The 21,570-nt window shown below is 44.4% G+C and overlaps 11 protein-coding genes across 11 annotated transcripts; 8 read left to right on the top strand and 3 right to left on the bottom strand.

Annotated features, from left to right (window-relative positions):
- The first annotated feature begins 404 nt into the window (after positions 1-404).
- On the top strand, positions 405-6,061 carry SJAG_03241 (transcription factor Sfp1). The gene has a single exon (XM_002174365.2). The coding sequence runs from the start codon at positions 1,086-1,088 to the stop codon at positions 2,481-2,483; it is 1,398 nt and encodes a 465-aa protein (XP_002174401.1). The 5' UTR covers positions 405-1,085; the 3' UTR covers positions 2,484-6,061.
- SJAG_03240 (tRNA dihydrouridine synthase Dus3) lies at positions 3,554-6,027 on the bottom strand. The gene is made up of 2 exons (XM_002174364.2): positions 5,644-6,027; positions 3,554-5,599 (listed from the first exon to the last, which is right to left on the bottom strand). The coding sequence occupies exons 1-2, from the start codon at positions 5,676-5,678 to the stop codon at positions 3,706-3,708; spliced, it is 1,929 nt and encodes a 642-aa protein (XP_002174400.2). The 5' UTR covers positions 5,679-6,027; the 3' UTR covers positions 3,554-3,705.
- On the top strand, positions 5,996-8,568 carry SJAG_03239 (fungal protein). The gene is made up of 3 exons (XM_002174363.2): positions 5,996-6,176; positions 6,222-6,883; positions 6,947-8,568. The coding sequence occupies exons 1-3, from the start codon at positions 6,116-6,118 to the stop codon at positions 7,541-7,543; spliced, it is 1,320 nt and encodes a 439-aa protein (XP_002174399.2). The 5' UTR covers positions 5,996-6,115; the 3' UTR covers positions 7,544-8,568.
- Positions 7,527-8,781, bottom strand: SJAG_03238 (cyclophilin family peptidyl-prolyl cis- trans isomerase Cyp3). The gene is made up of 6 exons (XM_002174362.2): positions 8,550-8,781; positions 8,395-8,459; positions 8,297-8,314; positions 8,158-8,204; positions 8,031-8,098; positions 7,527-7,977 (listed from the first exon to the last, which is right to left on the bottom strand). The coding sequence occupies exons 1-6, from the start codon at positions 8,580-8,582 to the stop codon at positions 7,684-7,686; spliced, it is 525 nt and encodes a 174-aa protein (XP_002174398.1). The 5' UTR covers positions 8,583-8,781; the 3' UTR covers positions 7,527-7,683.
- A 360-nt stretch (positions 8,782-9,141) lies between these two features.
- SJAG_03237 (heat shock protein) lies at positions 9,142-11,154 on the top strand. The gene has a single exon (XM_002174361.2). The coding sequence runs from the start codon at positions 9,217-9,219 to the stop codon at positions 11,056-11,058; it is 1,842 nt and encodes a 613-aa protein (XP_002174397.1). The 5' UTR covers positions 9,142-9,216; the 3' UTR covers positions 11,059-11,154.
- Positions 11,155-11,440: 286 nt separating this feature from the next.
- On the top strand, positions 11,441-12,954 carry SJAG_03236 (tRNA dihydrouridine synthase Dus2; the record flags this gene model as incomplete). Its single annotated transcript, XM_002174360.1, has 2 exons — positions 11,441-11,567; positions 11,693-12,954. The coding sequence occupies 2 exons, from the start codon at positions 11,441-11,443 to the stop codon at positions 12,952-12,954; spliced, it is 1,389 nt and encodes a 462-aa protein (XP_002174396.1).
- A 352-nt stretch (positions 12,955-13,306) lies between these two features.
- SJAG_03235 (3-keto sterol reductase) lies at positions 13,307-14,471 on the top strand (the record flags this gene model as incomplete). Its single annotated transcript, XM_002174359.1, has 3 exons — positions 13,307-13,347; positions 13,388-13,826; positions 13,932-14,471. 3 exons carry the CDS (start codon positions 13,307-13,309, stop codon positions 14,469-14,471), a joined length of 1,020 nt encoding a protein of 339 aa, XP_002174395.1.
- A 170-nt stretch (positions 14,472-14,641) lies between these two features.
- SJAG_03234 (RNase P and RNase MRP subunit Pop8) lies at positions 14,642-15,533 on the top strand. Its single transcript, XM_002174358.2, has 3 exons — positions 14,642-14,848; positions 14,892-15,056; positions 15,142-15,533. The coding sequence occupies exons 1-3, from the start codon at positions 14,754-14,756 to the stop codon at positions 15,251-15,253; spliced, it is 372 nt and encodes a 123-aa protein (XP_002174394.2). The 5' UTR covers positions 14,642-14,753; the 3' UTR covers positions 15,254-15,533.
- On the top strand, positions 15,467-20,153 carry SJAG_03233 (cleavage factor one Cft1). Its single transcript, XM_002174357.2, has one exon. It carries the CDS (start codon positions 15,540-15,542, stop codon positions 19,833-19,835), a length of 4,296 nt encoding a protein of 1,431 aa, XP_002174393.1. The 5' UTR covers positions 15,467-15,539; the 3' UTR covers positions 19,836-20,153.
- SJAG_03231 (copper chaperone Atx1) lies at positions 19,895-21,448 on the bottom strand. Its single transcript, XM_002174355.2, has one exon. The coding sequence runs from the start codon at positions 21,412-21,414 to the stop codon at positions 21,205-21,207; it is 210 nt and encodes a 69-aa protein (XP_002174391.1). The 5' UTR covers positions 21,415-21,448; the 3' UTR covers positions 19,895-21,204.
- Positions 20,087-21,206, top strand: SJAG_03232 (translation termination factor Rrf1). The gene has a single exon (XM_002174356.2). The coding sequence runs from the start codon at positions 20,235-20,237 to the stop codon at positions 20,991-20,993; it is 759 nt and encodes a 252-aa protein (XP_002174392.2). The 5' UTR covers positions 20,087-20,234; the 3' UTR covers positions 20,994-21,206.
- Positions 21,449-21,570: the final 122 nt, after the last annotated feature.

Genomic DNA, 21,570 nt, shown 5'->3' with positions numbered 1-21,570 from the left:
TCCGCGGGAACGCCCAGATCTACGAACGCGTCGCGGTTTGCAAATCCCGCTCGAGACGATCACCCACTTTCTATCAGACCCGCAGCCCACTCGTCAAATGAAAACGCGTACGCGTGCGCGAACACGCATCCCGGAGCACCGACTCCTGTCCTCGGTGCGCATCATTCCCCCCTGCAAGCGCTAGTACACGAATCGCTTGAAAACAAGAAAAACCCCGTTCGCGTTTCAGACGCGTAGGAAGCAGAAACGGTGTTTTCCAGCGATTTTTGCCTATCCTCGGCAAAGGTTCGCGTTCGGCAAGACGCGCTCAGGAGAGAAGCTAGTTTGGTGGCGACAGCCGCCGCACTTACGTCACATCTCGCTTCTCCCCAGGCGTGTTGCCTTCACCACCAAAACAACCCGACACTCCAATACACTTAAACGGGCTAGCGTGCGTGCCACACCACTTAACCTCTACCAACCACTCAACCACCTCCAGCATCCGCCGCAACGCGGGCGAATTCAAGCAGTCGTCGATATTTCGTCAGTTTTGTGCTATTGCCATCGTGTAGGATTGCATTAGTTAAGTCGGTACCCCTTTTTCCGCTGTCGAAAACAACGCTGTGGTGAGTTAGCATCATATTTCCGCTACCGCTTATCCGTTTGACCCTGTGCGGTATTTTTAAACAAGTAGACCTGCACAGTCAGCGTTCTTAACATTAATCGCAGCCCTTGGTTTGTGTGGAATCTGCTAGTCGCGTTTCAATTGTCGAATAACCTTATTCGAGCGCGCGTATTTCGGCTCTCAGCTACTGTCGTTTCACTCGAACGTGTTGCTGTTTGGATAAACAGGAACGCCACAACCCTTTGCCGACGCGTTTTCTTGTGGCTGGTTTAGTACTTGGTCCCGTTCGTCTCGTCGCCAGTCGTTTATTTGTCTCGTCTGTGTGTCCGGTTCGCTTGGTTTCCTCCAGTTCACGCTTCTTCTCTCCCCTTTTTACACCGACAATTGTCTCTTGCCGCTGCCTAACGCTCACGTAGTCTGCTCGGTTACCGACTGTGTTCACTAAAACTGAAACTTCTGGGTCTCCTGGTTCATTGTCACGATGCCTTCGATAGCATTGCCCATATCAAAACCTTCTCACCACTCGGTGAGCTTTCTAAACGCTTCCTCCGGTTCGTCTAATACTGGTGCTGGCGCTGGTGCGTCGGGAACGGGGAACGGAGCGAGTTTAGGCCTGGCCGGCTCTCTGAACAGCAATCTGGCTGCTTCTTTTGGTCTGAGTCCTCAGTCATGGGGCAACAGTTTTTCTGGCCAAGCATGGCTGAAGGATGCGCTGCCTAGCATCTCGGCTATCGACCGTTCGTTCGAGGAAGACTCCTCGTCGTACCTTAACCGACTCGAAGAGGCTTTCTGCCGCGATTTCAACTGCTGCGGAAAAAACCTCGGTGACCTGCACGAACTTATCCATCACTATGAGGAACAGCATGCTGTCCTTTCCTCCGAACCCTCTTCTTCCTCAGACGCATCCTCCCCATCTGTAGAAAACTCTAGCATTGCTTTGAATTCCAGTCACGATGATGTGCCTGCACTGAGGAAACTTGACAGGATTTGCATGCACAATTTAGAAGGTAACATGAGCATGGATACCTCTGAAAACTCGGCTGTCATGCCCTTTGTGTTTCCCACCAATGATGCCTCTAACAATGCATACCGTGTGTCGGTCGTCGTGCCGGCTTCTGCGGCTGCAGCAGTGAATGCGTCGTCCGCCGAGATGAATGACCTTGGCATGCCTGGCATCGATCCGTCGAATCTCTCCGATGGTTTAACGATCGACACTGCTCCCCCGATGGGAGACATGAATCTTGCCGTGGACATGAGTGGCCCGAATTCCCCGTTCCATGGCAAGCGCGACATGTCTACTTTTCTGCCTCCTTTCCCCGCCGACCAAGACATCTTCAGTTTCCCTAGTCCCGCTCCCGACATGCGCACTCAGTCTGCATCAACACGCGAGTCTTCGATGGAGAGGTCTCCGTCTGTTGCATCCCAAACTTCCATTCCTCCCGCATATCACAACGAACCCGCCGTGCGTCCGTTGGAGGTCAAGGATCGGGCGTATACGAAGAAGCTTCGTCATTCATCGCATGTTCCGATGACTATTGATTCGCCTGGCTCCAATCTTGTCGTCGTCGACAAGCCCTACAAATGTCCTGTTGAGGGCTGTGACAAGGCGTACAAGAATCAAAACGGTCTGAAATACCATAAGCTTCACGGCCATTGCTCTCCCATCACCACTCCCACTCCTACTCCCGTTCCCATGCAAGGTTTTGTCGTCGAAAACAAGCCGTATCGGTGCGAGCTTTGCAACAAGCGGTACAAAAACTTGAACGGTCTTAAATACCATCGTTCACACAGTCATCTCCAAGTGTCCGTTGCACAAACTCAACGGGATGTTCAGATGAACTATATGCGTCAAGACAGGGGACAGGATCGTCTTTCATAATAATGCTTTCTAGGACTTTGGATGTTTCTTTTTTCTTCTTTCCGTTTTTCTTTTTTGAATGGTTTCTGTTGTTGTTATATCCCTCATAATACTGGTTTGCTTTTTTCAACTATTTACTGGCTCTGTTTTTACATGTTGAACATGTGATGTTCATGCAAACTTTCGTTTTGTTTTTCTTCTTCCTTGCTGCGTTGTGTCGACTTTATAGCGGCAACAAGACATGAGGCGCTCGCTCAGATTCCCCGTCCGGTATACACACACACACACACACACACAAAAGATAACACCATTGGCGGTTTTCCAGCTCATATAGTTGGTGTCGACCGGAAGCGCTTGTGCGACTCGGTCGTCTTTTAGTGCTTACACACTGCTGCTGTCTTTCATATTTATGTTGCCGGAATTTTATCAAGTTGAGTCAACCTCTACTAGCAGTTTGGTGTCTTCTTATCGTGGCTTTTCCTATAGCCGATAATAAATCAATTAATTGTACACTAGCTAAAGATGTGCTCTTACATCTTTCTGGTCTATTGCTCTCTGTAGCGAAGTTGATTGCCTGCTGCCTTGGTGATGGGTTCTCTGGTTGCTGCGTGCAACCTGATCTTTTTGCTTCGAGCTGTGTTGATCTGCTGGATGAGGAAGCCCTTTCTCAGTCTCTTTTTCTCTTAAAAGGTTCTGCCCATATCTTGTTGTTTTGTTAATACTGGTAGTTTCGGTTGGATAATGTATACCGAAGCTGCCTTCAACGCTGCAGTCGATTCTATTCCCGCAACCATTCTTTGGGAGGCTACATCCTTACCTTGTTTTTTCTCTTGGATTTTTGTTTTTATTTCCTTTTCTTTTCTTTTTCCTTTTGGTTTGGTCTAAATTCGTTTTTTGGGTATCGCAAATACATTCTTGATTTTAACAAATAGCTGACGGAAGGCATGTTCGTTGTGTATGTTTTGTAGGCGAGATTTGTTAGTAGTATTCGTTAATACTTGTCATGTAAGTAAATGACCTGTCCCCGTTGTAGCATCTCCCAAGTTTTCTTGTCGCTTGGGTATGCAATAAATGAATGAAGAATGTGAAAATGAATATCGAAAAACTTTTGTACTGATAAAATAACACATACATACATCACTCTCTCTTTCACTTAATTTGTTATCGTATTCACAAAACTAATTAACGTCCTTTCCTTCCCCCCAAAAAAAAACAACCGGCTTTACAAAAATCACGAGTGCATCTATCCTTCCGCCTCATCCATACTGTTGCTCTTGTGCTTCGGTGTAAACGTAAATCGAGGGGGAGTTGGTCCAAGAAAACGTTCACTCAACGAAATCCAGTCGGCAACGTTCGGGCTAGCTAACATGGCCTCCATGTCATCTCTGGCCTTATATGCAGGAGCACGCTCGTTCAATTTAGGATTGACACCCTCCTCGTACATGGCAACAGGGGTATAACGATGGAAGAAACTCATAAACTCGAGGAAGAATCGACGAGTTGTATTCAAACCACGTTCATCGGCACCCCAATAAGATAAACCATGATTGCAGAACTCTTGCAACATTTCCAATCTCTGTGTAGATGACTTATCGATTGATTGACGAGCTTCAATTTCTTCGAATATCCATGGTTTTACGAGTGCACCTCTAGCGATCATAACAGTGTCGACACCGGTTTCCATTCCATCATACCAATCCTTGTATGTAAAACAGTCGCCATTTCCGATGACAGCCATGCGTTGGTTTCGCATGGGAAATGCGTCCGGTTTCTCTTCCAGTGCCTCATTCAACGTACGAATTTCAGTGGCACATTGGCGGACATAATCCCAGTCGGCCAACTTTGAGTAACGCTGTTGGCGTGAACGACCGTGCAGGGTTACGGCAGAAACATTGGTCTCGTGGAAGATACGTGTCATCAACCGTTTAGCGATGGGATGGTCATCCCGACATCCCATACGAAGCTTCACCGTGGTAGGCAAAGAACCGGAAATGGTATCAATGCCCTGTAACGAGCGGATTAGTCTTGTGTGGTTATCAAGCAGAGCGGAACCAGCACCTTGGCGGTACACGAGGTCAATGGGGCATCCACAATTCAAATCCAAAAAGTCAAGACCATCACAGTACTCGGACAAAACTTGAGCGGTTTTCACACCTTGCCACAGCTTTCCACAAGCCAGTTGAATGCCAAAAATGCCACGTCTGCCCGTTTTCATGGTTTGACGTTCACTTTCGACACCGCGAACGAGTGCCCATTCTGGCTGGTGACCCTGCATAAGAGGATAGCAAAGCGCCATTTCCGAATAAAATGTATCAGCACCAAAACTAGCACAAAGTTGACGGAAAGCTGGGTTACCAACCGTAGTGAGAGGTGCAAGCACCATACGATTGCGCCAGTCAATTACTTTTTTTTCTTGTGGGCGAAGAGTAGGCAATTCCAAAAATGCTCTACCTTCAAAAGAAGTGTCGGTAGCAGGTTGCGCAGTGGGAGGTTCGGTAGCAGTGGGAGCAGCTTGCTCTGTGCTACTAGCAGCCTTCTGTTCTCCCGATGTGACAGCTTCACTCACAGAGGTAACGGCCTCTTCGCCTGATGCCGCTACACCTTTCTCTTCGATTTCTTTCTTTTTCTCCTTCTTTGCTGCTTGTCGTTCACTATTACGGTCGGATTGTTTCGAGTCATCCTTGTTCATAGGACCGAGAACGAGAGCAATGACTTCCTCGCTTTTCGAGAGGTCAAGCTGTTTGGTACGTAGTTTTTTTTGAACCTCTTTGTTCATGGAATTTGTGACCTTCGTTGGTGCCTTGGCATCTGGTCGAGTTACAAGGACATGGTTGCCGTCTTCGTCTTCGCGGACATGTCCTGAAAGCCATCTGCACTTGAAACCCGCAGGGCACCGTCCGTATTTATCAAACAGCGTACAGACCTTGCCGATGTCAGGCTTCTTCTGAGCCAAATAAGCTTCGACATCATGAGGAAACCGGCATTCCGCGCCGTACGGACATTCTTCTCCTAAAGAAATACGAGGACACAGTGCATTGTCTTCTCGAACAATGACTTTGTTTCTCCGTTTATTCTGGCCACGTTCTTTCCGTTTTCTTTTTTCACCTGTAGCACCTTGGGCAGGTTCTGCAAGAAATCTTCCATGATGAGTAATTTGTTCCAAAATCTAGCACGTACATACTCTTTTTTAATAGCGGCAACGCCGTTTTCAGCCATCCCTGCAGCTTATGAAAGAATCCGGTGAAACAAGGTGTTTGGTAAAGGACAGGTCCGTTAGACTCCAGAAAGCGACAAGGTGCAAACCATCAATTCATTGAATTTCACCTTTTATCAATAAGAATTAAGAATCAGTAATTCTCGGTGCGGTATCGGGATTAACAAGAACACAAATTCGTTGAAAACGGGCAGAATATGGAGAATTTAAGTTTGAGGAATCATCATCAAGAGAGTCACACTTTTTGAAAATTTAACAGTGTTATAAAGATATACAGCGTATTTTTAATCGTATTCTACGTGCATCCATCCTATTTCCTTGTCGAATTTCTCATTTTCTGTGATTTTTGCTACCACCTGTTTAAGCAGTTTGCCCAGTGCACCGTACGAACTGTTCACTTAACCCACACACATCAGACGCAGGTTCAAATTTTGGTGAAATGCGGGTTTTTAGTACCTTTGTGCTCCTTGCGAAGACTGTTCAAACAGTTTTTGGCAAAGGTTTGTTGCTAGAACGATTTTGAAGTCTTGCTAATGAATTCTTAGGGACTGCCTCGCAAAATGAAGCTGTCGTGTTTATGAGTCCTTTTGAGGAGCAAGAAGAAGTTAATGTTCCGGTTTTGGACACCGCTGAGGCCCGTGCTGTCTTTTCACATGCTCTTAAAGTTACTAAGTTTCAACAACTGCCTAGGGAATCAAGTGCCAGACATGTAATCAATTCAGTGCTCAACCATCCCTCTCAACTTAATTCTTTGTTTTATGGCCATGATAGAAACGTTTTCTTGACGGTTTCCGGCGTTCCTGACGCCAAGTCTATGTATATTGATGAAGCACCTGCGTTCACAATCGCCTCGAGTCCTTCTTCTGGCGCCTACGGTGAATTACTGTTACGCTACATGAACCAGATGGATTCCGTAACCGGAGAGGCTACGGAATCAGCATATTCGAACGAATTCGGTGGCTCCGTTTACGTTCACCCCGCCAGTGAAGCCGAGAATTTCCAAATCAAGCCTAAGTCGGTCCTCAAGAAGTTTAAGAAGCTGTTTGACGAGGAGACTGTGTCCTTTTTTGATGTCGAGAAACGTCAGGATCGTGCATTCCTTTCGGAAGCCGTTGCACTCGCTCAAGCCGCTAAACATTTGCGTTCCATGAACGAGATGTCCAAAAATACCTCTGTGGTGATCATCGGCCAACTGAACTCATTGGATGTATGGAATTGTGTTGCCGTATAAGGGCTTCGTTGTTTGTTTCGTGTTCTAACTTTTTTATAGGTCTTGTACAGCTACTACGGTGCCAAGTCAACACAATTTTTGGTCGCCCGTCACTGCATTTCCACATTGCTTAACAGTTTGAAGCAGTACACTACCCAATCTACTGTTGTGCTTTTGCCTGCTTCCACCCAATCTGTTTGGGAGCGCAAGCGTCGTGACGATGTTTCGGCCTTTGAAGTGAATGAACTTACCAACACAAGTATCGGCCTTGCAGCTGCTGAGGAAGAAGCCTCGCGGAAGGAAAGTGCTCGGTTCGCTTCTTCTTGCTACAGCACTCGTGCTTCCTGCGAGAAGGCAACCAACATGTGTTCTGGCCATGGTACTTGTCAACTGTATTTGGGTCATGAGGGATGCTACGCTTGCCAGTGTGAAGCCACAGTGAACATCACTGCCTCTGGTGGAAGACGTACGCAAAACTGGGGTGGTGCTGACTGCTCGAAAAAGGATGTCTCTGTTGCTGCCCAATTTTTCGTGTGGTTTACTGTTATCGGCCTTGCCCTTTTGGTTTACTGCATGAAATTACTTTTTGATCTTGGCCAAGAAGACTTGGCAAGCGTTTTGACGACGACGACTGCCATCACCAAGAAGAATAACTAATAACTCTTAAATTTTCTTCATATATTCTTTACTACAAATCCTTCATTGTCCATACCTCTTCTGCTACTAATTAATCAATAGTTTTTATTGTCTGTCGAGAACTCACATTGGAAGAATGTTACACACTTATATAAAATGGCTTACATTTCACCGCACTCAATAATCCGAACGGGCGTTTTAGGTCGCGAGTCAGAGTTTACCGGTGTCGATTCTATTTTCTTGACGACATCGAAGCCTTCAATTACCTCGCCGAATACAACATGCTTTCCATCAAGGAAGCTGCATGGAACGGTGGTAATGAAGAACTGACATCCATTGGTATTTGGACCAGCATTGGCCATGCTCAGCAGACCAGGGCGGTCATGCTTCAGGTCAAAGTTCTCATCGTCAAACGTTCTGGATCCGTAGATACATTTGCTGCCTGTTCCATCACCCTGTTGTTGTTCGGCGTTAGTAATGAATGGCTTTATAAAACTCTTGCGCATACACTGACAAAGTCCCCTCCTTGTATCATGAAGTCTTGGATTACTCGATGAATGGTGCAGTTCTTGTAGCCTGAAACATAATATCGCGATTAGTTAAATTGCACGCGAAAGACGACTAGTTACTCGTACCAATAGGTTTCTTGTCTGGCCCTTTTGCTTCACCTGTACAGAATTGTCTAATGTATTAGAATGGATCTCCATACTTACAGAAATATAAAATGGGTAAATTCCGCTCCATTATCTTCTTTCTCTGTGATTAAACACGTACCGAAAGTTCTCTGCCGTTCTGGGTATAGTGTTAGCAAGGGACTTCATTTTTATTTTTCTATGTTTTTTTTTTTTAAAATAGAAAAAAAAAATGCTTACTTTGGTACCACGTCCGCAAAAAGCTTCATTAAGATACGGCCAATTGGTTGATTGCCAATAGCAATCTAAATCATTTTTGTTAAAAGAATGTTACGAAATATAAGACGGTTTTGTAATGACAACAAAACACATATATCCATTCCGTAGAAGCTTACGTCAAAAAATACTACTGGGAGTTCCGATGACATGTTCAAACTGCTCAAGTATTTACTAGTACAACTGTTACCTTATGCCATGAATAATGCTGCTCAGTACAGCTTGGTGGTGACTTTTTGGTGTAGCTGAACTGTTCGGTTATGTTTAAGCTTAATATCCACGATACCGATAACAAAAGAAAACCGCATTAAATTGGAATAACAAACACGTGGCTTATTATTACGGCGACGGATTACTAGTTAGCGTGATTTTTTAAGACAAACGAGTTTTGGCGAGTTTCCGAAAGCATGTTTAGCCATTTTCTCGCTATAGAGACCAATTGTTATTCTCCTACTACTATATTTTCTATTTTAACGTTTCGTGCTCGTTTAAATCACATGAACACTTTATTTCGAATTTGCTTTGTGGCAAAATGCGCTACAACAGCCTCCCGTGTCTTCTGCTTGAAACTTTGCAGAAAGGAGCGATGCATGAATGTTAAATGTATACAGTAATTAAATGTGCGCACACTTTGTTGATTTATACGGTAAACATAACGTAATTTAATTTGTATTTTTATTGTTTAAAATTTTTTATATAAAATTTCCGGACCCTCAATGCAACTTTCCCACAACCTACTTCTCTCAAATTTTCAAGGGGTCAGGACAGCCTTGTTATAGACTGAAAATGAGTGAAGTTTACGAAGGAGCTATTGGTATCGACTTGGGTACCACGTACTCTTGTGTGGCCGTCTGGGAGACTGCCAACGTTGAGATTATTCCCAACGACCAAGGTGCTCGTACTACCCCCTCTTTTGTCGCTTTCACCGACTCTGAGCGTCTCGTCGGTGATGCCGCAAAGAACCAAGCCGCAATGAACCCTCGTAACACCGTTTTCGATGCCAAGCGTCTTATCGGTCGCCGTTTCGACGACGCCGAGACCCAAAAGGATATCAAGCACTGGCCCTTCAAGGTCCTCGACAACAATGGTGTCCCCACCATTGAGGTCGAGTACTTGGGTGAGAAGAAGCAATTCACTCCCCAAGAGATCTCCGCTATGGTTTTGACCAAGATGAAGGAGATTGCTGAGGCCAAGTTGAACAAGAAGGTCGAGAAGGCTGTTATCACCGTCCCTGCCTACTTCTCTGACTCTCAACGTGCTGCTACCAAGGATGCTGGTGCCATTTCTGGTCTTAACGTCCTCCGTATCATCAACGAGCCCACCGCTGCCGCCATTGCCTACGGTTTGGACGCCAAGACCGAGGAGGCCAAGAACGTTTTGATTTTCGATCTTGGTGGTGGTACCTTCGATGTCTCCTTGTTGAAGATTCAAGGTGGTGTCTTCGAGGTTTTGGCTACCGCTGGTGACACTCACTTGGGTGGTGAAGATTTCGATGCTGCTCTTGTTGAGCACTTCATCCAAGAGTTCAAGCGCAAGAACAAGCTCGACATCTCTGAGGACCCCCGTGCCCTCCGTCGTCTCCGCTCCGCTTGCGAGCGTGCCAAGCGTGCCTTGTCCTCTGTCACTCAAACCACCATTGAGGTTGACTCTTTGTTCAACGGTGTTGACTTCTCTTCCAGCATCACCCGTGCCCGTTTCGAGGACATCAACGCTGCCACCTTCAAGAAGACCATTGACCCCGTCGCCAAGGTCTTGAAGGATGCTAAGGTCACCAAGGCCAACGTCCACGACATTGTCTTGGTCGGTGGTTCCACTCGTATTCCCAAGGTTCAAAAGCTCGTTTCCGACTTCTTTGACGGCCGTGCTCTTAACAAGTCCATCAACCCTGATGAGGCTGTTGCCTACGGTGCCGCTGTTCAAGCTGCCGTTTTGACCAACAAGGCTGACTCTGACAAGACTGCCGACCTTTTGTTGTTGGATGTCGTTCCCTTGTCTTTGGGTGTCGCCATGGAGGGCAACGTCTTCGGTGTTGTCTGCCCCCGTAACACTCCTATTCCCACCATCAAGAAGCGTACCTTCACCACTGTTGCCGACAACCAAACCACTGTCACCTTCCCCGTCTACCAAGGTGAGCGTGTCAACTGTGCTGAGAACGAGCCTCTTGGTGAGTTCCAACTCACTGGCATTCCCCCTATGCCCCGTGGCCAAGCCGAGCTTGAGGCCACCTTCGAGATCGATGTTAACGGTATCTTGAAGGTTACCGCTATGGAGAAGACCACTGGTCGCTCTGCTCACATTGAGATCACCAACTCTGTCGGTCACTTGTCTTCTACCAAGATCCAAGAGATGATTGAGAACGCTGAGAAGAACAAGCAACAAGACAAGGAGTTCGCCAAGAAGTTGGAGGCCAAGTCCCAATTGGAGGCCTACATCTCCAACATTGAGCAAACCATCTCCGAGCCCAACGTTATGATGAAGCTTAAGCGTGGTGACAAGGCCAAGATTGAGTCTCAACTCGCTGAGTGCATGTCTCAACTTGAGCTTGACGACGCCAACACTGATGCTTTGCGTAAGGCTGAGCTCCGTCTTAAGCGCTCTGTCCAAAAGGCTTTCGCTTCTCTCCGTTAGAGAGAAACGATTGTACCCCCCTGTGTTTTTTGAAGACTTTCTTTGATTGGAGCAATCCAACTGTTAATTTTTGTAGGTTTCAATAGGCATGATAACCATAACATGAGGTAACTTAGTTGGCGTGTTGTTTAAGTGTATCGAGTGTGTGCATGTGATTGTAAGGTCAGTGACGAATATGCGTTTTTCTCGAGCGACTGAGTGTGGGGTCTCTTTTGGTGGTGAGGTTTCACATAGGCGAAACCTCACCACCAAAAAGCAGCACATTCGATTTTGTGGTTGGACGAGACGAAGTTTCCTTTAGTTTCTTGCATGGCAATTTTCCCTGCCAATTCCTGCTCCAATGGGTTTTCTGAACTATTGCAATAAAGTATGTCTCGCTCCTATGGTCCGGATAGGAGAGCTTCCTACGAGGTTGTTGGCCTTGCGTTATGGAGCGGATTTAGTTTGGGGTCCTGAAATCGTTGACAAGGCTCTGGTGTCTGGTGAAAAGGCTCAAAGAGTAGTAAATGGTATGTAGTAAGTTCATAACTAAAAGTTGAATGAGATGACGTTTTTTTTGTTCTCTTAATTCATCCGTGTCAATTGAACGTTTCCTTGTTCATTAATGGATACTAACATATCAATGTTTTTACAGATCATTGCCAGACCATCGACTTTGTAAAACCTCCCTCGAACAAGGTCATTTTTCGGTTACATCCATTGGAAAAGGGGCGATTAATTTTTCAGCTAGGTAGCTGCAATCCGGAACTTGCTGTGGAAGCAGCAAAACTTGTGGTCAATGATGTTTCGGCAATTGACCTGAACTGTGGTTGCCCAAAACATTTCTCTGTGCACGCTGGAATGGGTGCTGGTTTGTTGAAGAACCTTGACCGTTTGGAGTCGATTCTCCGAGCTCTTGTTGAGCAGGTTGGCCAGCCAAATAACATTGGCATTAGCTGTAAAATTCGTCTACTTGATACACATGAAGCAACGCTCGACATGGTCCGGAGACTGTGTAAAACCGGAATTCGTGCGATAACTGTTCACTGCCGGACAACTCCTATGCGGAACACAGAGCCCGCTATTCGCACCTCTTTACGTGACATTGCAGAGATATGTCATAGCTACCATGTCTCTATCCTTGTTAATGGAGACGTCGACAATCGCAAAATGGCGAAGGAGTTGTGTGAGGAGTATGGCGTAGATGGCGCCGTCATTGCAAGAGCGGCTGAAAAGAACGTTTCTTGTTTCCGCGAGGAAGGGCTTCTCCCCATACAGCAAGTCGTGAAGGACTATGTAAAGATGTGTCTGGAAGTGGACAACAACTTTGGGAACACGAAATACTGCTTAATACAATGGATGCAAGGGAATTTTCCAAAGGACATTCGTCAGCGGGCTCAAGTCGCTAAAAGCTATGGGCAACTTCTCGAGTGCTTTGATCTTTCTTGGGACCGGTCGTCCGAGTCTCAGACAGTCCAATCTCAAAAGTCAAAGAACTATGCGCTTTTTCTTAGTCTCTATAAGAACGACAACTTTCTTTCGACTCTTTGTGATGAAAATCTTCTCAATCTGCTGTCGAAGAATGACTGCACAAAAGTAATTATTCATTTGAACGCTGACACACTTTCCGACACACAAGAGAAAGCAGTACAGCGGCTGAGAAAGCGTGGAATTCGGATAGAGCTTGTGGATGCCCTTCATCCGCTCGATGCTATCATCTCCAAGGCCAATGTGGTCGTGTGTTCTTCTGCCTGTGAAAGCATACTCGCTGAAGCTGATCGCAAAAAGAAGCCCGTGGTGAAAGTGTTCACGAGAACTACAAATTCTGAGGAAGAAAAGGAAAACAGCAATGCCTTAATCGCAGACGAAACTCCTGTCATTGACCAACTTCGGTCTTGTTTTGAAAAAAACCTTTAGGTGTGATTGAGTGATAGAAGAATGCCAGCTTCACTACATTATATCTGGGCTCCTTGGACGACGACGGGAAACAGCATCAGACAGCCATGGCTACTTATTACATATGTAAATTCTGCTATATTTACAAACTGCTGCGTTCCACTCTGTTACACTGCTTTAAAGATTTGGCATAGCGCGCTAATTTTCGTTATAGACAGAAGACTGAGCGATTTCATTTTCATATGTTCAACTTCGTTAACGATCGCTCGTCCTCGTCCATCCTCGTTCGCTTCATCCGGCCCCCTTCCATCTCAGTTGTTGCTGCCAAACGAAATCGGCTCTTAACACACTTCCGCCTTTCACGTCTACATTCATGAGTTTTAAGAAATACGCACTGATTACTGGATCCAACAGGTTTGTCTTTCTGTTACGAATCTGCTTGCTAACTTATCAGTGGTCTTGGATTTGGAATTGCAACGCGTTTACTTGAGAATGCGACTCCCGAAATCGAAGATGCTCCCGAGACATTGACAATTGTACTGACATGTCGTTCAAAACAAAAAGCTGAAGATGCGATCTCTCGCTTAAGAGCGTTGTTTCCGAAAAGAAAACTGCAATTGGAGTACGTTTTGCTCGATTTGAGCGACATGCACAATGTGGAAATGGCTGTACGTGCAATTTCTACTCGATACAAGAAGCTTGATTATGTTTACTTGAACGCTGGAGCTTGGGATCTTGCAGGAATTGACTGGGTAAAAGCCATTTTTAGCACATTGTTGAATCCTATTCAAGCATTGACACACCCTACATTCTACCGTGAGACGTCCGGTCGTACAACCAAAGATGGTATGGGCTTTATTTTCCAAAGCAACGTTTTCGGACATTATTACTTGGTATGTTCAAAGAAATGAGTAATCTTTGAGAAGTAGACTTTCTTTTCTGTACTTCAAATTACTGGTGACAAAAAAAAAACCATTTCTGCTAACCAAACACTGTAGAAAAAACGCTTGGAGGAACTTGGCGTGCTGCAGAAAGCGACGAAACTAGTGCTTACAAGTAGTCTGGTTGCGGAACCCGACTCGCTCAATTTGAAAGACATTGAATGTGTTTCTGGTGATAAGCCATACCAGTCGTCGAAACGTATTTTGGACATTCTTCACTTTAACGAAGTTGAGAAGGGTTGCTGCAAATACATGCAGTTCCTTTCCCACCCGGGATTGTGTACTACTGGAATGTATGAGACATTTATTGGTCCAATTATGGTCTTCTTTGCGAAGCTCGGCTTTTGGTTCTGTCGTTTGCTTGGCAGTCCTTGGCACACGATTTCACCTTATATTGCCGCCTTCTCATTTATTTGGTTGGCTTTATATGGCACGAAGGAGGATGAGAGTGTGAAATGGGGTTCTGGAACAACTCGTCTTGGTAAAGAATGTCTTCGCCGTACGCCCGTTGACGAGATTCTCCCTTCTGAAAAGGAAAAGGTATCCGAATACGTGAATGGATTGTATAAGCAATGGCACGAAAAACTTTCTCAGTAATCGCCGTGTATCTATTGAACGAAGGATGGACAAAACGCAAATATCGCTTGACGACTTTGTTAAAAGTGAAGTCTTTCCTTTTCGTATAACTCTTTACCAGCAACGGAGCTAGAAGTGAATTCTGGTCACAGCATCTCTTACGAGAGTTTTTGTACTTGTAATATAAATCGTCTATCACATTGAAGAGGTCGATACCTTTTTCTGTATATATATTGAGGCAGCATTTGTAGGGTATCATGAGGCCAGCAAATAGGTGAATTCTAATTATCCGTGTGTTCTCAAATGAAATTCGTCTTCAATTCTACTTTTTCGCTTTTCCATCCACACTCTTCCTATTCGATGCTTAAAAGCGAAAAATCTTATTTCTACGGTAAAATGTTCGTCCCTAAGTGTTTATTACTTTGTATTGACAACTTTTAGCTTGTCCTCCAATCCAGAGCTCAATGTCACTTCTATTGACGATGTAACTTTGCGACATTGGATTACTATTGCTCTGGATCAAGAATTTGGTGTCTTTGGCTCTGCAGCTGCTGTTGAGATCCTTCATAGAGACAAAGAGACTTTTATTTTGTCGTGTCATAAAAAGTATGTTTGTTCTCTTTGCATAAATTTGCTATTACAAAAACTGCTAAGTTTTACTTCTCGACAATTGACTAATCAAGGATGACAGTGATCAAGCAAAACTCTGGTCATGCTTAGGATCTTTCATTAATCAAAAAGAGGGTGTTCGTCTACAAATTATACAAGTGTCGAACTTCTTGTCGTCGTTCGCTTTTGCCTAGTTGCCAAACCGAAAAAAAGGCTAAAATACCACTTCATCATGTCCTTTCTTCTTTTCTTATCAACTCTATAGATGTATGTTCTTTATTTACTGTTTTCACATGTTTCTTTTTGAATGTGCCTTTTGCGTTCGTCCTTCTTGTTTTCGCGACGCGTTTTTCATTTAACCTTAATTTTTCGCGTCCAACCTTCGACGCTAGTAAAGTGCGCTGTCCTCCACACCACGGCCCTTAGGAACTTCTTTCCTTTACCAGCAACGTTGGCTGCTCTTGTCGATGAATTGAGCCTATGTCGACGATTTTTCAAAACCTAACAGATGCTACAGCGGTTAAACATGTTGTCCGAGGTCAATTTACGTCGGCAACGACAAATAATTTGATTGTCGCGAAAGATGACTTCCTCCAGGTTTTCGACATCGTTCGCGTTCAACGCGATTCCGACGATGTTGAAGACGCGTTTGGCTCTTCTATGAACTTGAGAATGGAGGAAAACGATGCTTTTATGGAAACAAACATGCAGCTGATTCGTACTCATGAACACACTGTTTACACTCTTAGACTCGTTTATCAGACGCGTGTTTTTGGCACTATAAAAGACCTCGCCGTTGTTAAACCAAAATTAGGAGGATTCACAACAGACCTGCTGGTCTTGTTGACTAACTATGCGAAAGTCTCCATTCTTGTGTGGGATTCGTTAACACAACAACTGTCGACAGTTAGTATGCATTACTATGAGTCTGTTGTTCCTCCAAAACCTATTGCTGAAGAAACGCCAGCACAGTTAATTGTGGATCCAGAATCGACGTGTTGTGTACTTCGCTTCTACGGTGACATGATGGCTATTATTCCTTTCAGAAAACCAGAAGATTTAGAAATGGAGGACGCTAATGCCCAATCAGAGAAGCCAGTTGATGTACAGTGTGTCTATCTCCCATCATTTGTGCTGACAGCCTCCCAATTGGATTATTCCATTGCCCGCGTGCTTGATTCCAAATTTTTGGAAGGCTACCGGGAAGCGACTCTCGCTTTGCTTTACTGCCCCGAACAAACAAGCACTGTCTTTCTTCCAGTTCGTAAGGACACTGTTAGTCTTGCTGTTATTACACTCGACATTGAACAGCGTGCAAGCGCTGTTATTACAAGCATTCACAACCTTCCCTATGATATTTACTGTATACTTCCTGTTCCGGCCCCCCTTGGTGGCTCTTTGCTTCTTGGTGGTAATGAAATCATTTATGTTGATTCTGCCGGATCGACTGTAGGCATAGCTGTGAACCCATTTTATCGTAATGCGACGAACTTCCAACTGGAAGATCGTTCCTCTTTTCAACTTGAGCTTGAAGGAACCATTGGCGTGCCACTTTCGAGTCCCCGGACGGAATCAGTGTCAGTGTTGTTAATTCATCCTACAGGTCAACTGTTTTACCTGGATTTCCTCATGGATGGAAAAAACGTTAAAAATTTGGACTTGCATCCCGCTTCAGATGAGCTTAACAATGCACTGCTACAAAGCGGTGTTACTTGTGCTCTCCCTGTCGCGGATCATGAGCTCTTCCTGGGTAGCCAGACTGGTGACAGTTATCTTGTCCAATGGTCCCGGCGCTCTATAAACAATCAAACACAAGAAGAAGGTACTCTAACGTACAAGGATGAAGAAAACGATGCCGACGAAGAAGTGGACGAGTTAGATGATATTTACGACACGGGTTCTAAAGAAAAAGCAAAACGAAACAAGTTTGTTGAACTTGGACCTTTACGTCTAGAGGTTCATGACGTGCTGTCTAATGTCGGCCCCATCATTGAATTTTGTACCGGAAAAGCTGGCTCTCTTGCATACTTTCCTCAAGACAATCATGGTCCATTGGAAGTGACTTGCGTTACAGGCACTGGAAAAAGTGGCTCTCTCGTCGTTTTCCGTCGAAGTATCTCGCCTGTTGTCGAAGGAAAGTTTAACTTTGAAGGTTGTCAATCGCTGTGGACCATCCACGTTACAGGCCGTTTAAAAAATCCACGTTCTCATGGATCAGAACGATATTTGGATGACGAGTATGACACTTATCTTGTTGTCTCAAAAGAAAAAGAAAGTTTCGTGTTTACTGCAGGGGAAACTTTTGACGAAGTTGAAGACTCCGACTTCAACACAAAAGGAAGCACAATTAATGTTGGCGGATTGCTTGGAGGAATGCGAATTGTGCAAATATGTACCACCAGTTTGCGTGTTTATGACCCTAATATCCATCTTGTTCAACGCATTAACTTAGGCAAAAAGCAGAACGTTGTAGCAGCAAGCGTTTGTGATCCATATGTTGTGCTGGTGCTGTTGGGCGGTCGTATTCTGCTTTACAGCATGGATGCTGAAACTCAACGCCTTATAAAAATGGACTTACATAAACAATTAAAGAACGTTAAAGCTGCGTCCTTGTATTCAACAAATGACCCTGTTATGCAAGAGCTCTTTTCCGAGCTGGATCTTGGTCGTAACAACAGCTCTCCAGGGAAATCTGATATTCAAATGGATGGTGTGGACACGCAACCTGACCGACCAAGCATGCCAGCAGGAAACCAAGTTACTGAAACAAACGTTAGTACACTTGATGAACAATCGTTTGCCGCTCACTTCGTTCTGTTTGTCCTTCATGATGACGGACGTTTAAAGGTGCTTCATCTTCCCACATATTCCTGTGTACTTGAATGTGATGTATTTGACTTACCCACAGTTTTGTACGATGGATTGAGTTCCGAACGGGTAACTGAAATGCATGAGTCAAGTCAGGAGCTTGTTGAAGTTTTGGCTACGGATTTGGGTGACGAAGCAAAAGAAGCGCACTTGCTCATTCGTTCTCGAATGAATGAGATTACGGTGTATAAGCCATTTGTTTGTAGCAATCCCGTTACTCATAAAACCGAATTACGATTCTCAAAGATTCCACAGGAGGGAATGACAAGAGAATCAACTGAGTGTTCTCTTCAAGATCTCGTCGCTGAGACTGAACAAGAGAATGCCCCAAAAGATGCTAGCGAGCAGAAACCCCAAAAATCGAGTTCTACGGTTGACAAACCCCGTATGGTTGCACTTCAACGCATTGGCAACCACTCGGCGGTTTTCATCACTGGCGCGAAACCATTCTTTTTACTCAAAACTGCGCACTCTGTTGCAAAGTTTCATCCTTTGCTTTCAGAGTGCCGCATTCTATCACTTGCTTCATTTCATACGGAGCATGCACCAAAAGGTTACATCTTTGTTGATGAAAACTACGACATCAACATTTGTCGGTTTCAAGATGATATAAATTATGATCATCGCTGGGGCTATAAAAAGGTTAATGTTGGGCGGTCTGTTCATGGCATTGCTTACCATCCTACGAAAATGGTTTACGCCATTGCTACTTCCACATTAACACCGTACGAGGTTACTGACGAAGAAGGCAATGTCGTATACCCTCTTAAAAATGAAGGTGAGTACTTGCCTCGTACCAACTCCGGCATGCTGGAATTGGTATCGCCGTTAACATGGACTGTCATCGACCGGTACAAGTTCTTGGATTATGAGATACCCTTGTGCGTTCGGTTGGTCAACCTCGAAATTTCAGACGTCACAAAATTACGGAAACCCTTTATCGCGGTTGGTACATCTATCACCAAGGGTGAGGATATTGCTGTAAGAGGCTCAACGTATCTGTTTGAAATCATTGATGTTGTCCCACAACCCGGACATCCTGAAACAAGGCATAAATTAAAATTGGTCACGCGTGAAGAAATTAAAGGTACAGTTGCTGTTGTCTCTGAGATTAATGGTTACTTGCTTAGTGGCCAAGGTCAAAAGGTTATCGTTCGTGCACTGGAAGATGAAGATCATTTAGTTGGCGTCGCATTCATTGATCTCGGCAGTTACACTGTCGTTGCAAAAAGCCTCAGAAACCTTCTCATTTTCGGTGATATTCGACAAAGCATATCATTTGTTGGTTTTGCAGAAGAACCTTATCGGATGACTTTATTCGCTAAGGGACAAGATCCACTTTCAGTCTCGTCTGCTGATTTTCTGGTCCAAGGTCAGAGTTTATATTTTGCCGTTGCTGATATGCGAGGAAACCTTCGAATCCTTGCTTATGACCCGGAAAATCCAGAGTCGCATTCTGGTGAGCGACTGGTCACTCGTGGTGATATTCACGTTGGACATATAATTACCGCTATCCATTTGGTACCCAAAATGAAAAAAGATCGGCCGGGTGAAGTTGATTACGATGAAGGCGATGAGTTTGCCTGCATTACCACAAATTCAGATGGCAGCCTTCAAGCACTATGCCCCATTTCTGAACGTGTCTATCGGAGGCTTAACATTATTCAAAATTATCTGGCTAATCGGATTGAAACTGTTGGCGGTCTGAACCCCCGATCCTACCGTCTCATCAACACTGTTTCCTCACTAAATAATGCTACGCATCGGATTCTTGATGGTGGTTTGATTGAGCACTTTTCATATATGTCAGTTGCTCACCGACAAGAAATGGCGTACAAGTGTGGTGTGCCTATATCTACGATTATGAACGACCTTGTTGAACTGGATGAAGCCTTAAATTATATGTAAGGCAATTGAAGTCGCCATTTTTGGTGCTACAAATTTTGATATCCGCTACACATTCTTTTTCAATGAAGACTGTATGTATCTTTTACAACTACTACGCATGCGAGACGCTGTTTTACAATTTTATTATGATATATATCATAGAGGAAGATGGCAACGGTGGTGTCAAGATAGGACACGCGTGGTTCGTACCATTCTCACCGTGTTCGAATGAGAAAAAAAGACGCAACGGAACTATAATTCCAAGTCAAGCAGCGTTTAGTAATCGATCATTCTTAATGAGTACACCAACGTAATATAGTGAGGTCTAAGGAGATATAGTCAAAGGTTAGGTAAACAATTTTACCTACGGGGTTGCATAATTGACGTAAATGTAACCAACTCCAAGCTTTTTCTTTTACAATGTTTCAGCCAGTCAGTTGCTGCAAACTCGTAATGCTGAAGCTGCTCAATCCTGGAAAGAATGCTGAGAACGGTTTTCGCTACTTCAGTAGAACAGCAATAAGTTACAAATCAAAATCAAAACAAAGTAAGATTCGAGACATCAATCGAGACGTCAACGTCAATGTCTCCACACCTGAAGACTTTATATATGATCTCAAACAGAAACTTCAGGGTATCCCGGAAAAACTGACATCAACGTTGAAAGTCATGGCAACGGATAGTCAGCAGGGAAATGTAAATCAACTTGAACACGTCATGGTCAGTAAACCAAAACAGGAAGAACATTTGTTAAAGGACATAGCAGCAATTAGCCGGGTCTCTGGGAAGGTCCTGAACATAAAACCGTACTCTCCACAAGATGTTAAGTACATAATGAAGGCAATCACATCTTCCAATCTTCGTATGCAACCGGTTCTGAAAGACAGTGTAACAATTCAAGTTCGTTTACAAGAAACCACTCTTGAAACATTAAAAGCTCTTGCGAAGCAAATAAAAGAACAGGAAGATAGGACAAAAGTAGCCATACGACTTGTGAGAACCAGCTTCCAAAAGAAGTTGGCCAGAAGAAAGCTGTCAAAAGTTTGGTCCGAAGATGAATGCCGCAAAGTTGAAAAAGATATGCAAGATACCATCCAAGCGCAAAATGGCCAGCTGACAACAATTATAGAACGATACCTGAAGCAATTGAAGGAGCAATCTCGTAACAAGCCATTCTAAGGAAGATAGTGTGAAAGCCACAAACGATTTGGTTTTCAGACCATATTATAGTGGTATAGAAATGATATGCGAACAATCATAATGATAAAGAAGAAAGATACGTAACAGAAGATTTTAACCAAAGTAAATGGGATGAATAGATAACAAAGGTAACCAAAAAAGAAACCAAGAAGAACAAGAAGTTTGAGGCCGTAAAATTAAGTGGTTCAGTTTAGTCCTCCAGTGTTGTTCCAGAATGTACTGTCTTTCCGGTTTTTTTAATTGTGTTCAAAACAGTGTCATACGCTTTGTCGGTAACCACAAGTACAGATTGGTTTGGCAAAGATATTTCCAGTTTGTCTACACCCAGACGGGTAAGAACGCGACCGATAGCTTTAGAGCAGCCCTCGCATGTCATTTGAACCTTAAATAGATACTTCATCTCGGAAAGTCTAAGTGTCTCTGAGGTAGCGAGGTCGTTTCGCTGTGTGGGATGGACGAAAAGAGACGATGGTCTCACTAAAACTCCATTTAAATCGATCTTATCAGATGGAGAACAGATAATGTGCCACATCACAGAACTCATCATTCACTGGAG

Source organism: Schizosaccharomyces japonicus (genome assembly GCF_000149845.2).
Source record: "Schizosaccharomyces japonicus yFS275 unplaced genomic scaffold supercont5.2, whole genome shotgun sequence".
Classification (NCBI taxonomy): domain Eukaryota; kingdom Fungi; phylum Ascomycota; class Schizosaccharomycetes; order Schizosaccharomycetales; family Schizosaccharomycetaceae; genus Schizosaccharomyces; species Schizosaccharomyces japonicus.
This window is presented reverse-complemented; position numbering and strand designations above follow the sequence as displayed.

Coding starts and splice junctions, on each gene's coding strand:
- SJAG_03241 (XM_002174365.2), top strand. CDS start 1,086: ATGCCTTCGATAGCATTGCCCATATCAAAACCTTCTCACCACTCGGTG.
- SJAG_03240 (XM_002174364.2), bottom strand. CDS start 5,678: ATGGCTGAAAACGGCGTTGCCGCTATTAAAAAAGA. Junction 5,600..5,643: donor GTTGCCGCTATTAAAAAAGA/GTATGTACGTGC, acceptor TCATCATGGAAG/ATTTCTTGCAGAACCTGCCC.
- SJAG_03239 (XM_002174363.2), top strand. CDS start 6,116: ATGCGGGTTTTTAGTACCTTTGTGCTCCTTGCGAAGACTGTTCAAACA. Junction 6,177..6,221: donor TCAAACAGTTTTTGGCAAAG/GTTTGTTGCTAG, acceptor ATGAATTCTTAG/GGACTGCCTCGCAAAATGAA. Junction 6,884..6,946: donor GCCAACTGAACTCATTGGAT/GTATGGAATTGT, acceptor ACTTTTTTATAG/GTCTTGTACAGCTACTACGG.
- SJAG_03238 (XM_002174362.2), bottom strand. CDS start 8,582: ATGTCATCGGAACTCCCAGTAGTATTTTTTGAC. Junction 8,099..8,157: donor GCCAGACAAGAAACCTATTG/GTACGAGTAACT, acceptor ATTATGTTTCAG/GCTACAAGAACTGCACCATT. Junction 7,978..8,030: donor AAGGAGGGGACTTTGTCAGT/GTATGCGCAAGA, acceptor GAACAACAACAG/GGTGATGGAACAGGCAGCAA.
- SJAG_03237 (XM_002174361.2), top strand. CDS start 9,217: ATGAGTGAAGTTTACGAAGGAGCTATTGGTATCGACTTGGGTACCACG.
- SJAG_03234 (XM_002174358.2), top strand. CDS start 14,754: ATGAAATTCGTCTTCAATTCTACTTTTTCGCTTTTCCATCCACACTCT. Junction 14,849..14,891: donor TCTTATTTCTACGGTAAAAT/GTTCGTCCCTAA, acceptor GACAACTTTTAG/CTTGTCCTCCAATCCAGAGC. Junction 15,057..15,141: donor ATTTTGTCGTGTCATAAAAA/GTATGTTTGTTC, acceptor CAAGGATGACAG/TGATCAAGCAAAACTCTGGT.
- SJAG_03233 (XM_002174357.2), top strand. CDS start 15,540: ATGTCGACGATTTTTCAAAACCTAACAGATGCTACAGCGGTTAAACAT.
- SJAG_03232 (XM_002174356.2), top strand. CDS start 20,235: ATGTTTCAGCCAGTCAGTTGCTGCAAACTCGTAATGCTGAAGCTGCTC.
- SJAG_03231 (XM_002174355.2), bottom strand. CDS start 21,414: ATGAAGTATCTATTTAAGGTTCAAATGACATGCGAGGGCTGCTCTAAA.